Here is a 24835-nt window from a genome sequence, read left to right on the forward strand (position 1 = left end):
CCATGAGTGTGGCTGTACAAACAGCCACGTTACTTACTTGGAGGAGGAGTTATCGTAGGGGAATTACAAGAGTCCAGTTGTATAGATTTGGGAGTCCCCCTTTCTCTTCTTTTCTTCAGGACCATCTTGTTCCAACCCCCTGCCATGGGCAGGGACACCTCCCACCAGACCAGGTTGCCCAAAGCCCCATCTAGCCTGGCCTTGAGCACCTCCAGGGATGGGGCATCCACAGCTTCTCTGGGCAGCCTGTGCCAGGGCCTCATCACCCTCATATTTTTATGAATGTCTCTACAGCTATCTTCCCCTTTGTGTGCTGTTGGACACAATTTCAAAGTGTAAATGCCCACATGCATTTTGGTAAGGAAAGACACTAGGGCAGTCTTCTTCCTGTCTGGTGGCATTTGCAGGCACCAGGGCAGGAAGGGTGCACTTCTGCCATCCCTACTGTCTGTAATGTGTTTGGAAATATTATGACAAGTAGTTTTTGTGGGGAATTCAGACATCCCATCCACTGTGTAGAAGTCACGACAGGTACTATACACAAGACTGGGTAGCTCACGCTAGAATCCTACCTAGCACTGGGAAAATCTACCTTTGAGGTAGGCATTGCTGTAATGCCCCAGACAAGCACCTTCACCTAGCAGGAACTGCAAATGCCAAATGCCTCTGTGAGTGCAGCTCTGAAAGGAGCTGACGAGGCACTGGGAACTCAGAGCTACACAGGAGGATGGGCTGCAGCCACACTGCTTGGCTGATATTTTTGTAATTATTCTGTTTTATAATTGAAAACCCAAAGCTTTTCATTCTCTCTAGCAGTCCCGTGAAGATGAGTCACCAAAATGAAGAGCAGATGCTGCACAAAGGAAGCACTGAGAGTGAACCAGGCAGTGTGTTTGGGGATTCCCATGGAGCACACCCTGCCTCAGGACCCTGGTGAGGCACCTGCAGAGCAGTGGTGATGGTGATGGGGTGGCAGCAGTGGGACGGTCCCTGTGGGAGGTACCTCTGAGCCCTTGGGACCCGCAGAGGGCTGTATGAGCCTTGGTGAGACACCTCCTCATTCCAAGACACTTGGTGGTATTTATCAGCAGATGAAAAAACATCATTTCTAGTGCCTGGCGTTCCTCCCATTGTGAGCTCTACTGCTTGCATTTCTGGTGCCCCTTGTCCCCTGGGCCTTTGTAAGGCCCTTACCATCCAGGTTGGAGAAGTGATGTGCATTACACAGATGCAGGCAGAAAAAAAACAGTGCTGTGAGGGGCAATGCTCCAGCACAGGAGACTTTGAACGGCTCCTGCTGGTCCTTTTTATGCCTGGGATGGGTGCCTGCCTTATGGACTCTGAGCTGACTCATGGCCTTCTCCACAAAGAGGCAGCCACTGTCACAGGGCCATGCCCACCATGGCCATGAGCCTTGCTTTCTCTGCACTTCAGTTTCTCCCCCGTGAGCAGCAGTGACTTCCTCCTCAGCAATGTGGAAGAAGCAAGCCTGTTCAAGACCCCTTCCCAGAGCTGGGGTGCACAGAGCATGGGTGGAGGTACCCCTTGGCAAGGGAGTGCCCCACGGCCAGCGATTTGCCAGGGGAAGGCTTGAGCCCACGCCTGGGCTCATAGGCTTTGCCAAGCTGTGATTTTTTAGTGAAATAAGTGGCTAGAGGAAATGGAATAAAATTCAAATCAATTATGCTGTTCAAAGTCAGTCTCTAAATTAATCCAATTATGCTGCAGCAATCTTTGCTTAATGCCTAGGAGCTAGGAAAAGATTGTTAAAGCGGTGGTTTGGAAAATTAGTTGATAATGGCAATAACCAACAATGGAAGATGCTATACTGAAAGTGAAGTGGCAGAGTGGGGGATAAGAGAGGGGAAGAAAACACTCTATTATTCATACTTCAAGTGAAGTATATTGCTTAGCTATTAAAAGATAATGCACCAAAGCTAACCAAACACAGTGCTGCCCCAGATCTCAGCGAGGAAGAGGATGAAGCTTGCTTATCACTCTTTACTAAGGGAACTTCTCAGCACTGTTATTATTGAAGTACAACTCGTTACAACTGTTCCACAGTGGTCATCTTGCCAACATAATCTCTCTGCCTCTGTCAGGCAGGCTACTAAAAGCCAATTTTTATGTTTTCAAAATTTGGGCTTTGAATCAACTCAGTAACACAGCTCAACTTCAGGACATTGATATTTGTAACACAATCGGCCACTTTGGACTTTCAGTTTGGGTCCTGAATAGACTAAGGGGTTGCAGGTGCAAACAAGAATATACTGCTGCTTGAATTAGTCAGTTTGTGTGCACAACAGCTAAATAGCTGAACTTGGACCTTTTGAAAGAACCAGTGAAGAACTGCATATTAAATCAAACAAGACGGGACATGAAAAATATTTTAAAATATTTGGTCCAAAATGCCTATGTAATGTATAGCAAACAGGCAGTGAGAATTTGGCTAATTGCACAAGTTTTGATCAGAGCCTTTATCTCAGGTAGTCTTTACAGTGGAAAAAAATGACCTAAATCATGAAGAATGCTTATGAATTTTGTAAAAGACCTATATCCATGCCTCTATATCAAAGTCATTAGTATCTGGGGTGGTTTGCATGCCTTTAAACCCAAATGTCTCTGAATCTTGGTCTATTTTTTTGTTATTTTGTAGGATAATACACAGCTAGACTTTATTTCTGAGCCCTAGCTCTACTCTTCAAACTATATTGTTCAGATCCTCTCTGCTGGAAAACAGATGCATCCACCAGTGCCTGATCTCACATATCAGAACATAAAGAATATATTTATAAGACCCTCTGCTAAGAAAATGCTTGAATGTAATTTCCGAGGCAAGATGCTTACTTGTTAACACTTGAAGAACCTGTTTCCAACACTGCATCCCACATGCTGCACATATATATGTTTTTTTATTGAGCTGTGCTGAGATTTCACAAAAGACTTGAAGGAGTCTCATTTCAGCCCAGCTGGGAAATTTGTTTATACCTTTACAACCCCTTGCCTCAAGACTACAATTCATAGCCCCTCACATTCAAAATTGCAAGTAAAACCTCACAAAGCCATTAACTTAGCTTTCAGAATGACCAGGTATATATGTTGCTGCTATGCAGACAAGTCATACTTTCAAACTTTGCTTCACAACCTGAAGGAGACAGAAGAAAAAATGTATTTTCTTAAAGTGCAAATTGAAATTCTTAAAGTTAGTGGACTCCAGAAACCACAGTTCTAGCTAGAAAAAGAGTTGGTAACCTGAGGCTTTGTAGCAAAAGCATGTCTTGCAAGAGTTACAGAGCCGCATTTATAGATACAAATATGCTAAATTAGATTGATTAGCTAAGTACCTTCAAGCAAAGCCAAGCAAATATAAAAACACAAGAACTAAAAGCATCGAGCCTTTAATGTCACAACAGGAAAATCTGAGCAATGAAGGTATTTTCTCTGTTGTGCTCTCAAGGTCTCAAGATGCTGTATTCTTCCACAGTGACCCAGCAATCTTTCTTGAGTTGACTTCTGAGTTTCTTCCACTTGTCCAGGCAGCAGTGTGCAACAGCTTCCAGAAATGCCAGAGAGCACCTTCTCAGCCAGCACAACCCTGCTGGAGGGCTTCAGGGCTCATGTCAAGGGAGCCAGGGCAGTTTTCACAGGGCAGGATCTGCCCCTTCGGAAATCTGTAACATCCTGCAGCACTAGAGGTAATCACAAAGACAACAAGCAATAGGAGGAACCTGCAAAAACAAGACATTTTTATAGACCTAATAACAAGGCCTGAGTTTCATATGTGGCCACTGGGAAACTGGATCCAAATCCAAATCCATTGCAAAGACATAAGGATAGGGAGCTTGTAGGTCCTCGGTGAGCACTCTGCACCAGGTTAGGTGCACCAGAGGTGAACAAGCTGTAGCTCAGTAAACCATTCCTCGCCCATATGAGCAGCATTTTTAGTGTTTGCTTACTGAAGGATGCACGAAAACATCAACTGTTTCTGTGCTGCTGTTAGTGCCACAGCACATGAAGTGTCACGACAATGAAACATGGCTAGGTAATATTCCTTGAACATCTTAAATGTTCATTGTGCAGATGCTGCGCCACGGTTATAGAGTTCTTGGGTTGGCTTTGCACACCACCAGAATCACTGCAGCCTGGACACAGGGGCAAGTTCCTTGTGCCTAAGGTGAGACCTGGCTTGTCTGAGAAGGATGTGGCACCTATTGGATGTGAAACCTGTTAGCTCAGAGTGAGCAAAAAGCAGCTGAAGGCACCAAGCAATGCTGTAGTGACATACATGATACAAGATGGGAAGAACACAAGAATTACTCACAGACTACTCAGCACTGATGCTGTGTCCGCTAGTGCCTTAGCCTCACAGTTGTCAAAGGCAGGCAGTTACAATAAAAGTAATGAAAGGTCACAGCAGACATTAACCCATGCTGTGCACTGGTTTGTACCCATTTTCGGGCAGAGTGTGCACAGATGAGCTGAGCTGCTTTCCAGTGATAAACCAAATCAGGAGGCTCTGCTGGAGGGCCTAATCACAGACTTTGGCTCAAGTGACAATGACAGTAATAGGTGCTGGGCCAATACAGGCTTGCTGAACTGCAGTCATGAGCACATGCTACAGAGGGCAATTTTTAGTCCAATGAACTGCTGTTTTGCCATTCTGCTTTCTCTCATGGATCAACAACCCTCTTGTGTAATGAAACAGTGTGCAGCCTTTGTTCACTGCTTCAGATTTCTCCTCCTCCTGTCCTTAAAAGCATCCCAGGTTTCTGACATGCAGACATTTATCACACCTAGCCTGTTTGTGTGGACAGGCTACCTTAAATCACAATCTTACAATCTTACAGAATAAAACCATTAAACAAAATCCCAATTCTAAATCCAATGCACAGCTCATAGTTATCAGAAATAGTTGTAGATTGTACCTCAAGCTGGAAAAATGACTGACTGATATCTTCCCTTGCCTGGTTTGTACATTCAGATTAAATGCATGCCAAGCACAGCCTCTGTTGCAATAGACAAGTTCTTTTAGACAATGCGTAACTTTAGGACTGTTGAGTTGCTTTTCTCTTCAAGTCATACAGTCCACCTGGGGCCTCTGCTTTCACCTCTTATCTGACTTCTGAAGTGTAAAATGCAAGAGAAATTTTTAAGTGTAATGTAAAAAAAGGAGTGCTGGAAAGTGAATTACTGACAGAATTTCTGTCAGTGAATTACTGACAGAAGGAGCCAGTGGAGGGGGGGGGGGGGGGGGAAGCTCACCGTGTCACACAAACCAGCTGAAATGATATTTCCACCACTGAGAAAAAGACAATGGTCAGTGAAGCAGACAGCAATTGTCTTGGGCAGTGCTTGAAGACACGCAGCCACTGCTCTCAGATGTGCTTGGAGGTGCCACTGTTTTCCTGAGCAGTCCCTCGAGTGAAAGCCAGGGAGGATGCCTCTGGAGCCAGCAGGGAGCTGCTGTGCATGGGGTCCTGTCCCTGCACTGGGGTTTCTGTGTGGTCTGAGGGGCTGGCTAAGGATTTGTATTCAAGGCCAGAAAGGAAGAAATGGGGAAATAAAATGGGACATTTTTCATTTGGTATTCTGTGTCAGGGAAAAGAAAGCTTTTGCTGTAGGTTGCAGCTATAAGATTAGGCGAGACAAAGATGAGTTACTAAAACATTTATTCACCCAAGTGCATGCTGAGTTCTCCAAGGACCAAACATATCCTCTTAATTAAAACAGAGAACTTACCAAGGACCATTTATATAGGCACTAAGTGGCACATCTAATACTTTTGTCCTGAAAGGGTCATACACATCCATAGCAGTAGATCTGAAAATATAAAAAGCTTTTATGGCTTCTTTCTATACTCCCTGCCAAAAAGTACCGGCACTTGGTCTGAAGGCAGCACGATGAGGAGGAGGCTGTTGCCTCCAGGCTTTGCTGCTGACAGTTGATCAATAGCAACAGTGGGCGGTGCTTTGGTGAGAACAGCTTGGCTGTTGTGAAAGAGTGACAACATCCAAAATCTGAGAGACGAGGCAGGCAAACACTCTTGGGGGTGCTGGTCTCTTGTAATGAAGGGACGTAGAAGGGAACTCAGCTCTCTGGGGTGTTCTGGGAATAAGTAGGGCATTTTCTTATTGTTCCTGTGAGGAGCAGAGAGGAGATGCCTGCATTGCTGAAGTCCTGCAGCAAATTCAGAAAAAGATTAATGTTTTGTCACCCCGTGTTAAACCAATGTGACTTTGCAACACACTTGCTGTCTACCAGCTATGGTGAGAGTTTGGCTCTGGAAGATACCAGCGGGAAGGTGGGTAACTAAACAGGGAAGCAGAAAGGATGCACGAGGAGGAAAGCCTCATCCCATTTCCTCTTCCCAGTCCCCCCCTCGTGAGACACACTGACTCACAGCTGGCAGCTCAGTGGAACAGGGCAGCACATAACGAGCCCCAGACATAGATGTCCATCCCATGTATGTGGCCACAAAATGCACTGTCGTGTTAAAGGTTAATATTTAAAGCACCTCCAAACCTATCCGATTGCTAAATCATTCCATCTTCTTCTTGGGGTGGAGATACTTAGAAATGCCATATATGCTTATGTCTACTGGATGAGGCTCCGTGTCTTGTTAGGAAACAGAATTTGGAAAGAGAATGAGAATTCGTCACACAGGAACCATCCTCTGACAAGGGAGCTCTTTCCCATGGAAATCAGTCACAACTCATTACTGTGACAGCACAGGCACTTTGGGCATGAAAACTACAAGGTAAGAGAACTCCAGTGGGTTTAAACAGTGCCAGAGCATCTCAGCAACGCAGAGTAATGCAAACACATCAAACCTGTCTCCTGCTGCATGAACAAACATGATCTGTGTCAACATCAGCTCCCACCTTGCCAAGTAAATGGTCTTAATATTCTGGGCTTGGGGTATATGAACAAAGCCATTGTGCCCTGAGATCAGGTCACAGGTTCTCTCTGTTCCTCTAGTGAAAAGAGAAAGTGCCACAATACCGTGAAATAGATAATTGGCTGTACCAGAAACAGCGCTTATGCAAAAACACAAGCTTTTAGCTCATTTCTGCTTCTCCACCGTTCTAGCAATTCTGCCCTCCAACCAAATGCTTGGCAACCTTCTCAAAACTTGTTTTCCCATATGGAAATTTCAAGTGGCTCAAAAAATGCCACCACAATTATACTAAAATCTACTTAATAATTCCTCTTTGGAAGAAATACTGGAATGTGTTAAGAGATGCATGTGATATATGCAATAACAATCTTGCTCATTCTTTTTCCCTTGCACATCCCCTCATTAATCATGAAAAAAGAAAATCTTTCTTATTGTGACGGGGGTCTGAGCACTGGAACAGGCTGCACACAAACTGCAGAGTGTCCGTCCTTGGAGTTACTCAAAACCTGCCTGGTTTTGAGTCCTTGGCAACCTACTCCAGCTGATCCTGCTTGAGCAGGGGGCGTGGACTAGATGAACTCCAGAAGTCCTTTCCTAATTCAGCCACGACTACAGTTCAGTGATTTTCTCTGTGTATATGCACATATTGATGACAATAGACAGTTTTTGTCCTTTGAGGAGAAAGATCACAGCAGTACATGTGTTCCCCTTGGAGCTCCAGGAAAGCAGCTGTCCTAGCTTTTGGTGAAAATGACCATGCAGCTGCTGGGAATCAGCCAGATGAAGGATGGGCACGTAGACCAGAAGCAAGGTGAGTTTTTTCATTTGTCATAATGATGTGTATGACACTGAGGAATAAAGACGTTCCTCCCTCCACATGAAAGCATTCACAGAGGGTATTGTCCAAGTGCCTCTTGAACACTGACAGGCACGGGACATCAGCCACCTTTCTAGGAAGCTTGTTCCTGTGTTTGACCACCCTCACAAAAGAGAAATTTTTCCTAATGCCCAGTCTGAACTTCCACTGGCATAGCTTTGTGCCGTTCCTAGTGTGTCCTGTCATTGGTCACCAAGGAGGAGAGACCAGCAGCTCCTTTTCCACTTCCCCTGCTCAGGAATTTGTAGAGAGGCAGTGGTTCCACTAATCTGTAACGTTTGGACTGCTGTCGCTGTTGTTCATACATATAAAATAAAGATAGTCTAAGACTCTTCATTAAAAACAACTGTGGGAGGTACTTGCCCACCTGGAAGAAACTGAGACTTACCTAGACCAGCTTTGTGAAGTGACCACGTGTGCAACAGGTGGAGCACTGAGGACTTCATCCTCCTGCTGCTCCCAAGCAGGAGTACCTTACCTGCATGGTCACGAATGAGAATTGCCTTGGTATCTGCTGGGTTCACTGCTGGGGATCACAATGCTGGACCAGGAGCTGGGAGAGCAGCAGTACACCAGGATGAGGAGGATCTTGCTGATGGGGCTGTGCTGAGGGAGGAAACCTTTATGTATAGGCCTGTTTCTGATGTTTCTATGGGGAGAACAGGTAGGTGATGTGATGACAAGAAGAGGCACTACGTGAGCTGTATGTTCTTATACAATGCTTCAGGTGGGGAGCCAGTTTCTAACCCAATGAAGCGTATGCCAGTCCAAGCCACGAGCAGACAGTTTCTTGAGGAGAATGCTGTGGGAAACGGTGTCAAAAGCCTTGCTGAAGTCAAGATAGACCACATTCACAGCCTTTCCCTCATCCACCAGGTGCGTCACTTTGTCATAGAAGGAGATCAGGTTCGTCAAACAGGACCTGACTTTCATAAACCCATGCTGACTGGGCCTGATCACCTGGTGGCCCTGTAAGTGCCGCATGATGACACTCAAGATAATCTGCTCCATGAGCTTCCCTGGCACTGAGGTCTGCCCTCCGTCCCTTCTTGTAGATGGGCGTCACGTTTGCTAGCCGCCAGTCGACTGGGACCTCCCCCGATAGCCAGGACTGTTGATAAATGATGGTAAGTGGCTTGGCCACTCCTCCGCCAGTTCTCTCAGTATCCTCGGGTGGATCCCATCTGGCCCCATCAACTTGAATACATCCAAGTGCCGTAGCAGGTCGCCAACCATTTCCTCATGGATAGTGAGGGCCACATTCTGCTCCCCGTCCCCTTCCACCAGTTCAGGGTACTGGGTATCCAGAGAGCAACTGGTTTTGCCACTAAAGACTGAGGCAAAGAAGACATTAAGCACCTCTGCCTTTTCCTCATCTTTTGTAATTAAGTTCCCCCTCGCACCCAGTAAAGGATGGAGATTCTCCTCAGTCCTCTGTTTTGCGTTGATGTATTTGTAAAAACATTTTTTGTTATCTTTGATGGCAGTAGCCAGATTGAGCTCCAGATGAGCTTTGGCCTTTCTAATTTTGTCCCTGCACTGCCTCGCAGCATCCTTATAGTCCTCCCAAGTGGCTTGCCCTCTTTTCCAAAGATTGTAAACCCTCTTTTTTTCTCCTAAGCACAAGCCACAATTCTCTGTTCAGCCAGGCCAGTCCTCTTCCCCGCCAGCTCGTCTCTGGGCACGTGGCGACAGGCCGCTCCTGCACCATTAAGATTTCCTTCTTGAAGAGCGCCCAGCCTTCCTGGACTCCTCTGCCCTTCAGAACCACCTCCCAAGGGACTCTGCCAACCAGTGTCCTGAACAGTTCAAAGTCGGCCCCCCGCAAGTCCAAGACAGCGGTTTTACTGGTCCCCTTCCTGGCTTCTCCAAGAATGGAGAACTCTACCATTTCATGGTCACTCTGCCCAAGACAGTTTCCAACCACCACATCTCCCACCAGTCCTTCTCTGTTTGTGAAGAGAAGGTCTAGCGGGGCACCTCCCCTGGTAGGCTCACTAACCAGCTGTGTCAGGAAGCTATCTTCCACGCTCTCCAGAAACCTCCTAGACTGCTTTCTCTGGGCTGTGTTGTGCTTCCAGGATATATCTGGGAAGTTGAAGTCCCCCACAAGAACAAGTGCTGACGATTTCGCAACTTTTGTCAGCTGCCTGTAGAACTCCTCATCCGTCTCCTCATCCTGGTTCAGTGGTCCATAACAGACCCTCCTCCAGGATGCTTGCCTTGTTGGCCTTCCCACTGATCCTAACCCATAGGGACTCAACCTTATCATTCCCAGCCTCAAGTTCCATGACATCAAAACTCTCTTTGATACAGAGAGCCACACCACCACCCCTTCCGTGCTGCCTGTCCCTTCTGAAGAGCCTATAGCCAGACACTGCAGCACTCCAGTCCTGAGAGTGGTCCCACCACGTTTCCATGATGGCAACCAAGTTGTAGCCTGCCTGCCACACGATGGCTTCCAGCTCCTCCTGTTTGTTACCCATGCTGCGTGCATTAGTGTAGATGCACTTCAGTTGGGCCATTGCCTTCTCTCCCAGCCTTGCCATTGTTCCCCCTGACACAGCTTCAACAAGCCTTGTTTCAGCCCCGTCCCCCTTCTTACCTAGTTTAAAGCCCTCTCAACGAGCCCCTCCAGCTCCTGGCCCAGGATCCGTTTTCCCCTTAGAGATAGGGACCCATCTGCGGCCATCAGGCCGGGTACCGAGTAAAGCGCCCCATGGTCAAAAAAACACAAAATTTCTGTGTTGGCACCAGCCTCTGAGCCACGTGTTTATCAGGTGGGCTTTCCGTGTCCTCTCTGTACCCCTCCCTGCCACTGTAGGGATGGATGAAACCACCACCTGTACTCCCGCTCCATCCACTAACCGTCCCAGTCCCCTAAAGTCCCGTTTGATAGCCTTCAGGCTTCTCTCTTCAATGTCATCACTGCCAGCCTCGACTATTAAAAGAGGATAACAGTCAGAGGGGTGAATCAGGTCGAGAAGCTTTCTGGCAATGTCCCTGACCCTGGCCCCAGGGAGGCAGCAGACTTCCCTACGGGTAGGGTCAGGCCGACAAATAGGGCCCTCTGTTCCCCTGAGAAGGGAGTCGCCCACAGCAATCACCCTTCTTTCTGTCCTGGTGGAGGCAGTCCTGAGGCGTGGAGTCGACTTCCTTGCCCTAGGCATCCTCCTGGGTACACTTTCTACCTCTTCCTCACCCACCAGTCTCTCAAGCTCCAGGGCCTCAAACCTGTTGTGTAAGGGCACCTGGGAAGGTGGGGCCGGTAGGGGAGGGCATCCCCTGCGATGTCAAGCAGGGACCTGTCTCCATTCCTCCTCAACTCCCAGGTCCCCTCCCTTTGCCCAACAGCAGCAGGGCAAGGGGTCCACCCCCATTTGGGGTGTTTCACCCCAGGACCTGTCCTTCAGGCCCCGCAGGGAGTTGCTCCACCAGTCTATCTCCCGCTCACACTCCCTGATATCCCCCAACCTCTCGACCTCCTCCTTGAGCTCTGCCACCAGGCAGACCAGGTCATCCACCTGCTCGCACCTCATGCACACAGTCTCTCTGCCCCCCGCAGGTGGTAGCAGCAGGCTCAGGCACTCCCTGCACCCGGATACCTGAACTGCCGCAGTTTGGAGCGGGCAGTCAGTCTGGGTGTGTACAGACTTCCTAGAGAGCACTGTGCCCGGTGTACACCGCCGTTAGAGGAGGTGTTCGTATGGGCAGGGGGGAGCGCTCTGCCCTGCCTGCTCACCCTGCCGCGCTTCTCCCTCCTGATGTGCCATGCCCATAACCATACCTTTTCATAGCATCAGCTTGACTAGCAGTCTTAGCTACTAGGGAAAATTTCTCCTAAAAAAAACCCTGTTTTGAATTTGTGCTTTTGCTTTTTAATTAAAAGTGGTTCATGAATGTTTACATTTCGGATAAGCTTGATTTAATAATTTATGGGAGACTTCTCATGCTGAATTTTCAACTCCATGAAATTATCCACTTCCTTAACAGGACTACTATATATTCATTCTCTGACTTGTCATCTACTGCAGCGTTCGCTGTAGTAAAAATAGGCAGAACTGAGAAATCTTTAGGTACAGCTCCGAGTTTGAGTGTGTGGATTTTCACACTTGTAAGACAGTCACCTATTTTACAAGCAGTAGTGCCAAGAAAGAAACTTGAGACTTTGCACCCTCTGCAGAGGATGTTACTACCTAACACCGAGAAGACTCCAGGGCCCGCTCCACATATGCACAAAACCTGACAGGGGAAGTATTTGCGTACTTGTTTTTTCACATCTCAGTGTCAAGTGACAAGTTCCATCACCTTCCCCTCCTCCAGCACCTATGCACAAAGAAAAAAAGCTTAGGCCACTACCCAATGCTTTTTGCTTTCATCACAGGTCCTCAACACATCCCTACACAGAGCTGGGATGCCTTCCCATTCTCTTAAGAACTGCTTAGGGCAAATCTAGAAGGAAAAAGCAAAACTATCAGTCTTTAAATTGAACTGACTGCTTTTACCTGTTCTTAAACAGCTGTCAGACATCAGAAGCCATCCTTCCTAGTCAGCAGTGCTAGTATGTCTACAGAAAGCTTAATGAAGCATTGTCTGCCTCTTCTATACTCACTTCCATGCCTGGTACCCCTTTAGAAAACAGCAGTGCTCAGTAAATCCAACAGGAGCCCAGGCTTCAGGTCTGCTCTGAGAGAGCCCTTTCTGGCAGCAGGTCCTTGATAGCTAGCTAACACGCAGATACAATGATATGTATGATAGATATATGCAAGTACAATGATCAAGAAGGTAAGATAAAACAACTAGTGAGGAGATGTGGGTCATTTAATAAAGAATTAAAAGGTTTTCCACAAGCGCATTTATTGCCTTTCCTAGGATACTCCTGCTTCTCAAGATGTTAGTGGGAGTGGCCACTTCATACACTGAAAGGCTTCTTTTGGGGACTTTGGCCATGGCATTCAGCTTTGTATCTACTCAATTTTCAGTTTCCATTTCTCTCCCCTGTCTGTACAGAGTCTGGTGACCAGTTTACTCAAAGCAGGTACCAAAAGGAGCACAATTCTACTTTTAAACAGCAAGCAAGCTGAATTGCTGGATTAATCTGGCAGTGAACAGTGCTAATGCCTCTCAAAAAAAAAACATATTTGGTGCCCCCCAACACCCTGAGGATTAAAGAGCTGGGGTTATTAGAGCTACCTGAATAATTAATGTCAAAACAAGCATTGTCTGTGATGCAAGAGTCATTAGGGAACTGCTAGGCTGTAATCCTGGCAGTGTGCTGCCTGCTCCCTGTGGCCTCTGGGTATGGTACTCATTGTAGTCTTTTGTAAAATCCATAGAGACAGAAGAGTCTTTGCTGGTACCAGAGCCCTAGATAGATGGGGTCTATCACAGTCTGGAAGAGAGTTCTTGCTTGGTGTTTACACAAGGGTCCCAGACAATACTGGGTCTAGCAGAGGGCTGGTCGTTTTTAGGATTCTTGCCCAGACAGACGCAAATAGTAGTTAAAGCAAAAGTGGCAGCCATAAAGTAAAACTGGAAACAGGATACAGCCTTTCACACCAAAAAGCTTTTCAAATTGTGCGTATGGAATTGCTCCACTTAGCACTGAGACAGCTGGCTGCGCAGGAACGTGGTACCCAACGAGCAGCTTAAACCAAGATAAGAACATCACCGAAGTCATAGCAATCTACCGATTTTGTTCCCTAGCTGTGTTTATGTTCATAGCTGTGTCACTGGCAGAGACCATCAGCCAAAATGGTTCCCTGCTGAAATTTATGTTGTGAAATCATTTGCAGCATCACAGTGACCCCCAAAGTTGGTATTACTTCACATTATTTCAGCTAGAAATTTAAGAAAACACAGAAAATACCCACCAGCCCTGACATTTAGTTTAATGGAAGGGAATCATCCTCCGCTATCTGGGGAGGCTGCATTAAAGTTGCTGAAAAAAATGTTTTGACTTCTGTTAGATTTTTTTTTTTTGTGCAGTATTTTTGTTTGTTTTCTGTTATACAGTTTAGATCACTTGGAGAAGTCCTGCTTGTTTTCATGAAAAGCTTAGGAAACAGGTCAGTGTAGGCTTCAGTTATGTGGTACCTATGTAAATGTCCGGGAAGTTTAATATTTTATTACTGAGAACATTTTTATCTCATGGATGCTGACCTTGCATTCTGAAGTGGAAAAGCAGTATTAACCTGAGAAGATTCTCCTGTTTTCTCTCTCATCCTTTTATCATCATTATGAAGCTTTAGGAACTAGCCTGTTCTTTGTAAACCAGCAGAGTCTACTGAAATGTTCTCTCAGTTGTACCGTTAAAGTGGCAAAACTAAGCATTTCTGCACCAGAAAGTACCTTTAACCATAACATGTGAATTAATGAGCATTCTTTTGCTAACAACTTTTAAAAGAATGTCTCTCCAGTTGCTAACCATTGAGAATACACCACAGTTCTAGCCTCAAAAACCCCACGCCACAGTAGTGACTCTTACAGTATCTTCACAGGTCAACCAAAGAGAGAGGAGAAAGTGTCATAATGTAACAGTTCATGTACCAAAGAAAAGGTAATTTTCAGAGGTAGTGTTTCTCTTCTCTGGCTCAGTTAACTCCCTGAATCTACAACTTCACACTCACTTTCAGTGTTTTTCATCATTTTCATGCACAGTACAGGAAAAATGATGTGCAAAGGGGCATTGTAGTTGGCAGAAGCAAATGAACTCTTGTTACTCACTTCTGTGATGCAGGAAAGGGAAACGATCTACAAAATGAATTTTTATTAAATGAAAGAAAATCTGTTTTGTGGGTCAAATATGAAATAGAATATACAAAAACTTTACATCAAATCTCTTTTCAAAGAAATTAAATCCTATCTAGACTGAAGCAGCACTCGTTCTTTCCAAGAACACAAATGGGTGAATATGCTTCTTATGGCAGTACAGGATCACACAGTATGCTGTGCTAAATTTCTGGTTACAGAGAAGACAAGTTAAAAAACTAAAGTGTTTCCCTAATGAACCCAACTATTTCACAAAGTAACTTAAAAACATGACTTCTGATCATTATGTACTCTTTTAGAAGCGAATGACAGGTGGGTCAAGTGCAGAGTTCACAAAGCTTGCATATCACATTCTCTGTTTCTATACAAATATAAATTGTTTTTTCTTTTTTTTTTCTTTTAAAAATCCTCTTATATTTGATAGCATTTATTCATGGAAAACGACGATCAGCTCATCAGGTTCCTGCTGTATTACTCAGACAATTCCATCTACTTTATCTCCCTCCCCCCCCCCCTTTTTTTTTTTTTGAAGATTGTAACCAATAAACCACAAACTGCAATATTTTGAAAAGTTGTTGCGTTGTTGCATGTTAAATCACAAATTTTTGTATTACTTTTTTGTAACTGTACTGTACATGAAGGTTCTGCAGAGCTCATAACATGTCTTTGGCATAGCACACCAAGTCCCATTTAATACTTTTTTTTTTTTTGTCTAAAAAAAGGATATTTTCCTTTAGTAAAACACCTTAAAAACATCTATTTCTGATTTTGTAAAATAATGTGTCAACTCTTGTGTTGCTTTGCAAAATATACACACATATTTTGGAAAAACATTGAGTACTGACATAAGGGACTCATCTGAAGTCTGATCTGCTTATGATAAGTAAAATATAAATACAAACTCCGTCTTCTGCATGAATGTCACATGAAGTCATTCAATTCAGCTTCAAGTGCTGCTGCCATTTCATCTGCTTCAGAACTGCTTCCTTCCTCATCTTCATTGCTAGACTCTTTACTGGATTCACTGGCAGCATCATCTTCATCCAGTTTGCGCTTGTGACCCCTGGAAGGGTAGACGGAGAGAAAGTCTGTGAATTGAGGTATCTGATTGCTCTTTCAGACCATTATTATATGACAGGAGGAAAAAACAAAAAAAACAGGACGAAAGGACTCCACTTTTTTTTTTTCCAGGGCTAGACAAAAAGGTAAAGCAATTACTTTTAAGAGGTCTAATTACTACCTCCACAATTGATTTTCTAATTGCTGCTAGTTACTGTCTGATGTGGGTGCAAACAAAGTTTTGCTAATTTTATTTCTCCCATTTCTCCAAACAAAGAATGAAAACAAAGTATAATGCTTCAAAAAAAAAAAACACCAAACAACAACAAAAGACCACCCAACACAGTTGATTTACTTTCCTCTCACATACTAAAAGAAAGAAAAATATACCATATGAATGAGAGAATACCAAAATATATATTTCAAAAACATATGACAAAATAACATTTTCCTTTTAAAAAACAAAACAAAACAAAAACAAACCACCACCAACAAAAAAACCTTAACTGATCAACCATTCTCACTGCATTAGCATCTAAACTTGCACGCTTGCAAACCTGGGATCTGATTCTTCTCTTTTATGTCTCTTTGAATTAGCACTGCTGGTCTGAACAACACATTTCTTCGCATCTCCAGAGAACTAACCAGATTAAACAGGAACCTTATGTGCACCACACTCTGCTGAAAGAATCATATTGCTGGTTGTGAAAGATCTCAGAGGAAGATCTAATGCTTCAACTGGGACATAGCCATAAGCAAAAGAATTTGGATTTGTGGAATCCTAAAATCTCTTTTCTTTGCCAAAAGGGAATTTTATATCAGACATATACTTCTGAGGCAAAAATAAAAGTTAAGACTTTCTACAGAATTCATAATGAGATGTAGAAATACCTTCAAAAATCCTTTCTTGGTCATTTGATCAAATTTCAAGCAGAAATATGTGCAAAGAAGAGGAGAAGAGGAGGCTCAGGGGTGACCTTATTGCTCTTTACAGATACCTTAAAGGAGGCTGTAGAGAGGTGGGGGTTGGCCTGTTCTCCCACGTGCCTGGTGACAGGACGAGGGGGAATGGGCTTAAGTTGAGCCAGGGGAGTTTTAGGTTAGATGTTAGGAACTGTTTACTGAAAAATTAAGGGAAAAGCATTTGAAGTTACTAGTCTTTGCAGCAAACCCTCCTTTTTATTTAAATCCATGCCATAGCAACTACATTTTGTTGAGGACAATCAACAAAATACAGGGACCTGAAATACTCAATTAACTACTTAATTTTAAGAATGATGTACAAGTCTACAGGAAGACTTTCCAGAAAACTTTAAGGGAACGTCCTGACATAGTTCCATCCCTCATTCAGCTGTACTAAACATCACCTTTGGAAATGCAAAAGATGAATGCTATTTTGTCAGTCCTTGTTCTTTTGAAAGCATAGAATGACAACTCTATTCAGTCTAGATATGAGAACTTCTTCACTGTCTGGGAGGAGAAAAGAAAAAAAAAGAACAAAAAATAACAGAAAAAAAAAACAAACAAACACATCTGAGTTAATCCTCTGCTGTAAGAAAGGAAAAATCTCTCCAGAATGATTGCTCTTATTAAGATATACAAACCTTTCACTACTTGTGTACTGTAAACCACAGCTGTACAGTTATTCCAAAAGTATCTAAATACATATTTTGAAATAAAATGCAAAGCTAACTCTGATAAAAAAAAAAAATGGAGTAATAACATCAATAATATAATGCTGCATTTTTTTTTTTTTGAATTTGGTAAAGAGCAATAACATCATATCAATGATTACTGTCTTCAGAGTAAAGCAGTATATCCCCATGGCAGCATATCTATTAAGAGAACAAACAATATAAAATGTATGTTTTCCTCATTATTTTGTGCCCACTCCTTGTTATTTCAAGCTTCCAAGACATAGTGCATAACACTTTTGTGTGACAAAAGTTATGCACATAAAGAATTCCTTCTTAATATTTAGGAAGTATGATTCATCTCTACGTTATAGGTTTCCATTAGCCTGATTTGTATTTTTAAATGCAATTTTGCTTGACTTCTATTAGACAACAACAACAAAATAACTAAGTATTATTAACTTCACAAACAATTAGGTTTTCCAAAAGACTAAACTTGGAACTTTAAATACCTGACAGCTCTGTGAAAAACCTGTACAAGTCATATTTCCATTGCCTATGCATTAAATATTTTTCCATTGTATAATCAGTCCTAGGAAGCCCACAGATATACAATTCTAGACTACAGCTTTCCTTCCTATGGCCCAGTTCATCTCAAACTCTCTGAAGCCAGAATTCTCAAGTCTCACCTCCTTTCTTTAAATCATACCAAAAGAGGCATTATTTTATTTTTCTTATCTGGGATGAAGAAATCAGTTTAAAAGAGAACTGCATTTTCAGAAAAGAAGTATTTAAATGAATTAGCAACATATTTAAATAAACATCAAGTAGAATCCGTGATGATATTAAAATATAAAACACTTAATTATAAATGCAAAAAAGTTATTTTTAGGAAAATTTAATCTACAGAATGCTACTGAGCCCTAAATACACTTAGTGGTACTCCAAAAGTAGAGAAAGGAATAGAAGAAACTACATGTATGAAGTTGCAATTGAACATTGTGTACGCATGTGAAAAATAAACCATGAAAAAATGCTTAAAATAAAAATGCATTGTTAGAACTGTTAGAATGATCACTACAATATGATTGCAAAGTACTATAGGTCAAATGAAAATTCCATTCTCTTAGTTTTTACTCAAATTTAGTTCTCTGGAAGAGTCATAAGAAACAAAGCAGTGAAAGGAAGTTCAGTATTTGTTGCTTCTGTCATCCTTAGTTTGTAGTTAGTTGAAAATAAATAGTGTTGGACTTTTTTTCTCTCTGTTAATTGAAAAGCAGATTCTGTCAGGTCTGTTCAACATCTTAATGGAACCCTTTTAAGAAATACAATGCTATATTAAAATAGAAACATCTAATAAGCAAAGCAACTAGAAGAGGAACACAGCACGCTTGCCTGTCTAGCATGAATGTATTTTTATGAACATTCAAATTCAGTAACTCAAGGGCTATTTCCTTGTAACCAGCAAATCAAATACTGTCATCTATTAAATTCAATTTCTCAGTGTATATTTCCTGGGATAGCTGAAGGCACACATAAGCCACACTAGCAGTTTAAAAGTGGCAAAATGAGAAAGGGAGACGCTCCTTTCAATGAAGAAAAAATCCTTCTGTACAATGTGGTTGCAATACTCATGAGGCACATAGCAAAAGACACTTCTGTGGAGTGGGGACTTAAATCATCTACATTTTACTTTTCACATGCTTGGCTGATAACAATGCAAGGACGAGTCCCTGCAATCAGCGTATTTCAGAAGTACATTATGTTAAGCTCAAGTTTTCTGCAAACCCTGACTATGTTTTTCCAAATGGAAAAGCCTAGTAGGAGTTCGTATGATTAAGAAGCCACTCACAAGTTGGTGATCTGTCCATTTTAATTTCTGGTTTTTATCCCCTGCATTAAGAAACAGCACTGCCTTTCTTCTCTCAGTGTTTTCAGAACAGGCTTTAAGTAATCATTTTAGTTGTTGATATATACTGCTGTTTAGCAGCCATTACAGTCTGTCAGGGGTCAAGATTAATGTACATTAATTATTATGTGAAATGTAAAGTACTTTTAGAACTCTTTAGGGAAACTAGAGGGTTGTAACATATTAGCTATTTTTCCTGATTGGAACAACATTGCCTTCACAATATTCATGTTAATGTTCCAAGGTCTTAATAGTGTCATGGAATGAAGGATTAAAAACCTTTGCTAATAGTTGTTAATGTACTTCTTGGTTTCCTTATTCTCAAGAGATATTTAAATATCCATATATTTTACTAAGGAAAAACCTTAATTGTTTAATAGCTTATAAATTGCAGTGAAGCATTCATCTTCACTAAAGGGAAAAATGCTGGCTAAATTACTTTATGGCCAGGCAATTCTTCAGAGGCTTCGTGTCAACTTTCTCACTGGTATGTAAATTAAAGCGGTATGTCACCAGTTTTCCTCATCGTGAATTTTATGTCCTCCTTTATCTCTCACCACTCCTTTCAAGTCACAGTTGCACACGAATATTAATATTCGCAGATGGCTGAAATGGGGGTGGTGCTAATAATAAGTGCTTAAATATTTGCCCAGTGCTTGGGGAGCTGTTTCACTGATGAGGGGGAACAGGATACCAGAGACTGGTACAGCTGATTGCTCCTGTGGAGAAACAGAAATAACTCCAACTCCAAAACCATCTGATACTTAGAGGTTTTTACCATCAGCCAGAAGAACTGGAACAGAGCACTATTTGTGGCACAAGTGCTCTGAAGTATAAGATAGAGTGAAATGGTTTTCTTATTGTTCCCCTTGTGTGAAAAGGGACCAGACATTAAGAGCTCAGGGTGGGTTATGAGAACTGGTCGGAAATTAATACTTTTTTTTTTTAATAAAAAAAAAAAAAAAAGGTAACATATTTTGAGGGTATTACAAGAGATCTTCACTTCCCTTGCCCTCCTCCCCAGCATGTCTAATTGGCTGGCTTTAGCTGTTCACCACCAAGCCAGATGTTTCTTTTTTGCTTTGTTTTTTTCCAAATTAACTCAGATTTCCAGTCCTCCCTCTCTTCCTACGGCAATCTGGCAAGCCAAGGTAGAGCTGTGGATAATACTAGATGGCAGAACAGTAACACAATAAAACCTTAAGCAGACAAAGCTAGGAACTCCCAACTCATTTCCTTGTTTCTTGCAGCCTTCATTTCTTCAAACATAAACAGTACTTTTGGCAAATTTTTGATATAGGTAATATATCAGTAGCACCTCTCCCAGATTGGCTACAGAGCCGGTATCACCTAACTGCTCTTTGTGTATTGTTCCGAAAACTCTCCACTTGTACCTGCAAGATTGTTTTGAACAATCCCACAGACAGGACTCTCAAGGGGTAGTGTTACATATTAAGGATTCCACCTATGTGGGAGCTGCTCAGTGTCAATAGCCAGATTTCCTTAAGTTAGGGTTACGCTGGGATCTCATCAGCACTCGTTCTACTCCTCTTTCACCTCATGCACGCCTGCTGCAGGCTTCTAAGTCCTTGTCGTGGGCTCTTCTGACTCCCAGGTAGCTTATGTGTACCCTTTCCTTCAACTCTGATCCCAAAGATGCTCATTTTACAGTTCATTTAACAGTGATATGCTACTTAAAGTAAACAAAAGACTTGCTCTTGATTCTACGACAAACTCATTGTTACTGCAGAAGCAAAAGAAAAACTGAGCTAGATAAAAATCAGGCATGTTCACCTGATTTTTTTGTCTCATTAGTCTAAAATGCTCCCTAAGCTCTATGTTGGGGTCCTCTAAGGTGGCTGAGACCCTCCTCTCTGTGCACAGACTCTTCTCCAAACTGAAGAAGTGTTGCTTTCAATGCTTTGCACTTTTTCATCTAGCTCCATAGTTAAAAAAGAATCCTCTGCTGAAAAGCACATCTCTTTTCTCTGTCCTTTTTCTCTGATTTTGTGAATGTCTCTCATCACTTTTCAGGCCTCACTGTTTCTATCTAAAAGGACAATAACAAATACTTGATTTCTATAGTCTACTTCTACAAAATTCAGCTGTTGTGGACTGGTGCTTCTTGCAGATGCATTATAAAAAATTATTTTTCCTCAGGCTCTAGCCACTCCATTGTCCCAGGGTAGAAGCTATTAGTTAATGGCTCTGCTGTGATAAAAGGCACTGACTACAGAAAGACTTCTACTTCAAATGCATTGAAGCATTAATGATAAATCAATTTCATTACTTCACCCAGAACTCAAGTTACACAGATTCACCAAATCATTACAAATGGTTAAGAGTTCGAAAAAAAGAAAACATAAGAATAACAGCAATTCCTGTATACGCTTTAGCAGTTATTAGAACATTTCAGGAGAAAAGGAGAAGAAGGTAAATACTCTTAAATCTTGACAACCTACATTACAGTTCCAAACTGCTGCTGCTTTATAAACTAGAAAAAAAGAAATACTTTAGATTCAGTTCATTTTCCAAATACTAGCACACTTCTTACGTGATGTCTAAGTGAAGCCTATTTAGTACTGAAGTAATCAAGAAAATAAGGATCTCTTGTAACAGCTCTTCCCTAATTCTAGTAAGAGATAGAAGACTTCAGATCACCTCGTCTTCCCCTAAGGATTAGGGCAGTTAGTACTTGTGTGTCGTGCAGACTCCCAAGGATAGGGCATAGTATTGAAGTAGGAAAACCCATAAAGAAAAAATGGCATCGATGTTTTAGTTCATTTTAATGACTTCTCTATATACTAGTTTTAAAATTTGTTACACACTAGTTTTAAAATTTGTTACTGCAAACACTAAGTATAAGAGAGGTTTATGCTATTTTTCACATTTCCAAAGAAACTTCTCTTCCCAATCTCAACTGTTTAATCATTACCTACTAACAGGTGTAACCTCGGTTATATTATCTGCAGACACAGACATTTGCTGGATAATACTGCATTATTGTATAATACATCTAAACAAGTTTGTATCAACAAAGAACAAAATGTATCTACACGACTTCTAGGCATTACAACAGGGAGTAAAATAAGCCAGAGGCAAATGGTCACTCTAACCTGATTATTTCAAAGGATTTCAGACTTTCTACCTGATGTGACCTAATACAAACACAAAGCAATGACTGATAATTGCCTGCACTGCAAGAAAAGCAGTGCTGTATAGTTGACATGCCTTTTAGCAATTTGCAGTGATGTGAACCCTTCATATTGTAGAAAGAAATGTGAAGATAGCACAGAATCATGTTAAAATGCCTTGCACAAGTTGAAAGTACCAGTGTTCAGCTTTTTACTGAATAATGATAAAATATTTAGGGAACTGTAACAGCATACTTTGTTCTTAATGTAATATTAACCATATTTAGGTTATAGTTAAAGTGAAGAATACCTTGCTTATTAAACCACCAAGTTCTACAGAAACTTGGCAAAAGTGGTATCATACCCATATGGAGAGAGAATTGCTTTGGAAAAGAGTATTCCCAGCAAAATGAGAAAAGTTTTTAAAAAAATCCTGCTGCTATTTAAATTTGATAGATTTGAATTGAAAAACAAACAAACAAAAAAAAAAAAACACACCATGTTTTAAGGATATGAATTCTACCAAGAAGCAACGTATATACAATTGTTTAAGAATACCATCTAACAGAAATAATTCAGACGTTCTCTCAAAAAAGAATCGTCTTGGGAGAAGCCAGCAAAACCCAGTGACATACTGCCAGTTCGCTTGAAATTCAGCTATGGCACCTGTCATGTAAGATTTCAGGGGGGAAAAAAAAAGAACTAGTGATAATACTGAAGTTTGTAAGGATGAGAACATTGTCACAGACCACACTATAATAATCATCAGCATACTCCCATGCTAATTTCATTCTTTGGCTGCAATTATGAGCAGGCTGCTCCTGGAGGCCAAGGAAGCGTTGACATTGCAGGCTAGGGAGCACAGCCAGCCCTCTGAGGACAAGTGCCAGGGATATATGATGTGTGAACTGCAACACTGGGCACATTTGTCACTTACAGTTGCTGGAGTGGCCCATCTACACTTTATAAAGCTGTCTTGAGGCTAACCCAGGCAGTAGGGCAGTCTTCAGTATCACAGAATCACAGAATTTCTAGGTTGGAAGAGACCTCAAGATCATCGAGTCCAACCTCTGACCTAACGCTAGCAGTCCCCACTAAACCATTTCCCTAAGCTCTACATCTAAACATCTTTTGAAGACTTCCAGGGATGGTGACTCCACCACTTCCCTGGGCAGTATAATAAAGCTAGTTGCTTCGTGCATTAATTCTGCACCAAGGCTTGCTTGGAAGGGACAGGGAGTTTTAAGATTGTATAATTAGCCTTTCTAAAAGACTCAAGGATAAGGATATCTATTTTAGAGGAGAAAAAAATTGCAATAGAAACTTAGCAGCTTGACACTTTTAGCAAACATGCATAAGCTGTGCACTTCCTCCTTGTAGGAAACAGAGAAGTAGAAGACCCATTTCAGTCTCATGATCTAAATGTGAACCAGCACCTCAGTTAATTTTAGCTCTACTTAATAGTCTAAATGTGTGAAAGTTTACACTCTCGCTGTTCTCTCCTGTAACTTTTTTCTTATCCAGTTAACGATCTGATGCTTTCCAAAATGCATGTTTCTCTTTAACTAACAGATACTGTATTAGGCCTTTGAAATACCTCATTGATTAGCAGCTCAAAGTATTTAGAATCCTAGAATGGTTTTGGTTGGAGGGGACCTTAAAGATCATCTGGTTCCAACCCTCCCCCTGTAATGGATAGGGACACCATCCACTAAGAGCAGGCTGCTCAAAGTCCCATCCAACCTGGCCTTGAACGCTTCCAGGGAGGAGGTGTCCACTTCTCTATGCAACTTATTCCAATGCCTCACCACCCTCATAGTAAAGAATTTCTTCCTTATATCCAATCTAAATCTCTTTTAGTTAAAACCCCTTGTCCTACCACTACACTTGCTGGTACAGTCCCTCTCTAGCTTCCCTGTAGGCCTCTTTTAAATACTGGAATGCCACTGAAAGGTGTTCCCAGAGCCTTCTTTTCTCCAGGCTGAACAACCCCAACTCTCTCAGCCTGACCTCACTGTAGAGATGCTCCAGGCCTCTGATCGTTCAGAATCTATAGGCAGCAGCGACAAAGTAAATGATGTCCTTCTGTGATTTCTCCTGAGGTGAGAGTATCTCTTGTGCTACATATCAGTGATGTGTGCTTGCAGCCTTAGAACAAGGAATTTCAGCTAAACAGACGAATAAACATGCTTTTGTTTTCCTATTGATTTATGCATCTCTCAACATACAACAAGGTATATTTGCATTTCTCAGTAATCTTTCAGGATAATTTTGAGAGTTTGATTTTGTTGTAAGTGGGAACTAATTCGAGTATTGGAACATCCCCCTGCACAATGGATTTCCATCCTGTTCTCTTGGGCATTGATTAAATTTCTACACAGAACAACTATTTTACAAAGGAGAAAAAAAACAGAATACAGTCCTGACAAACATTATATTATGTATATATATATACATATGTATATGTAATATGTGTGTGTGTATATATATACAAGTATATATATATATTTAAAACAAAAGGGGATTTGAGAAAAAAAATACTAAATCTAAGAG

The 24835-nt window shown here is 42.1% G+C and overlaps 1 protein-coding gene across 1 annotated transcript in view; it reads right to left on the reverse strand.

The window, feature by feature from the left end:
* Positions 1-14531: 14531 nt before the first annotated feature.
* CTDP1 (CTD phosphatase subunit 1) overlaps positions 14532-24835 on the reverse strand; it is an 87699-nt gene continuing 77395 nt past the window's right edge. Inside the window, exon 13 of the mRNA XM_084508918.1 lies at positions 14532-15609. Coding sequence (XP_084365044.1) covers positions 15468-15609 — 142 coding nt within the window. The 3' untranslated portion in view covers positions 14532-15467. The remainder of the gene's footprint in view (positions 15610-24835) is intronic.

This window comes from Aythya ferina (assembly GCF_964211825.1).
Source record: "Aythya ferina genome assembly, chromosome: 2".
NCBI lineage: Eukaryota > Metazoa > Chordata > Aves > Anseriformes > Anatidae > Aythya > Aythya ferina.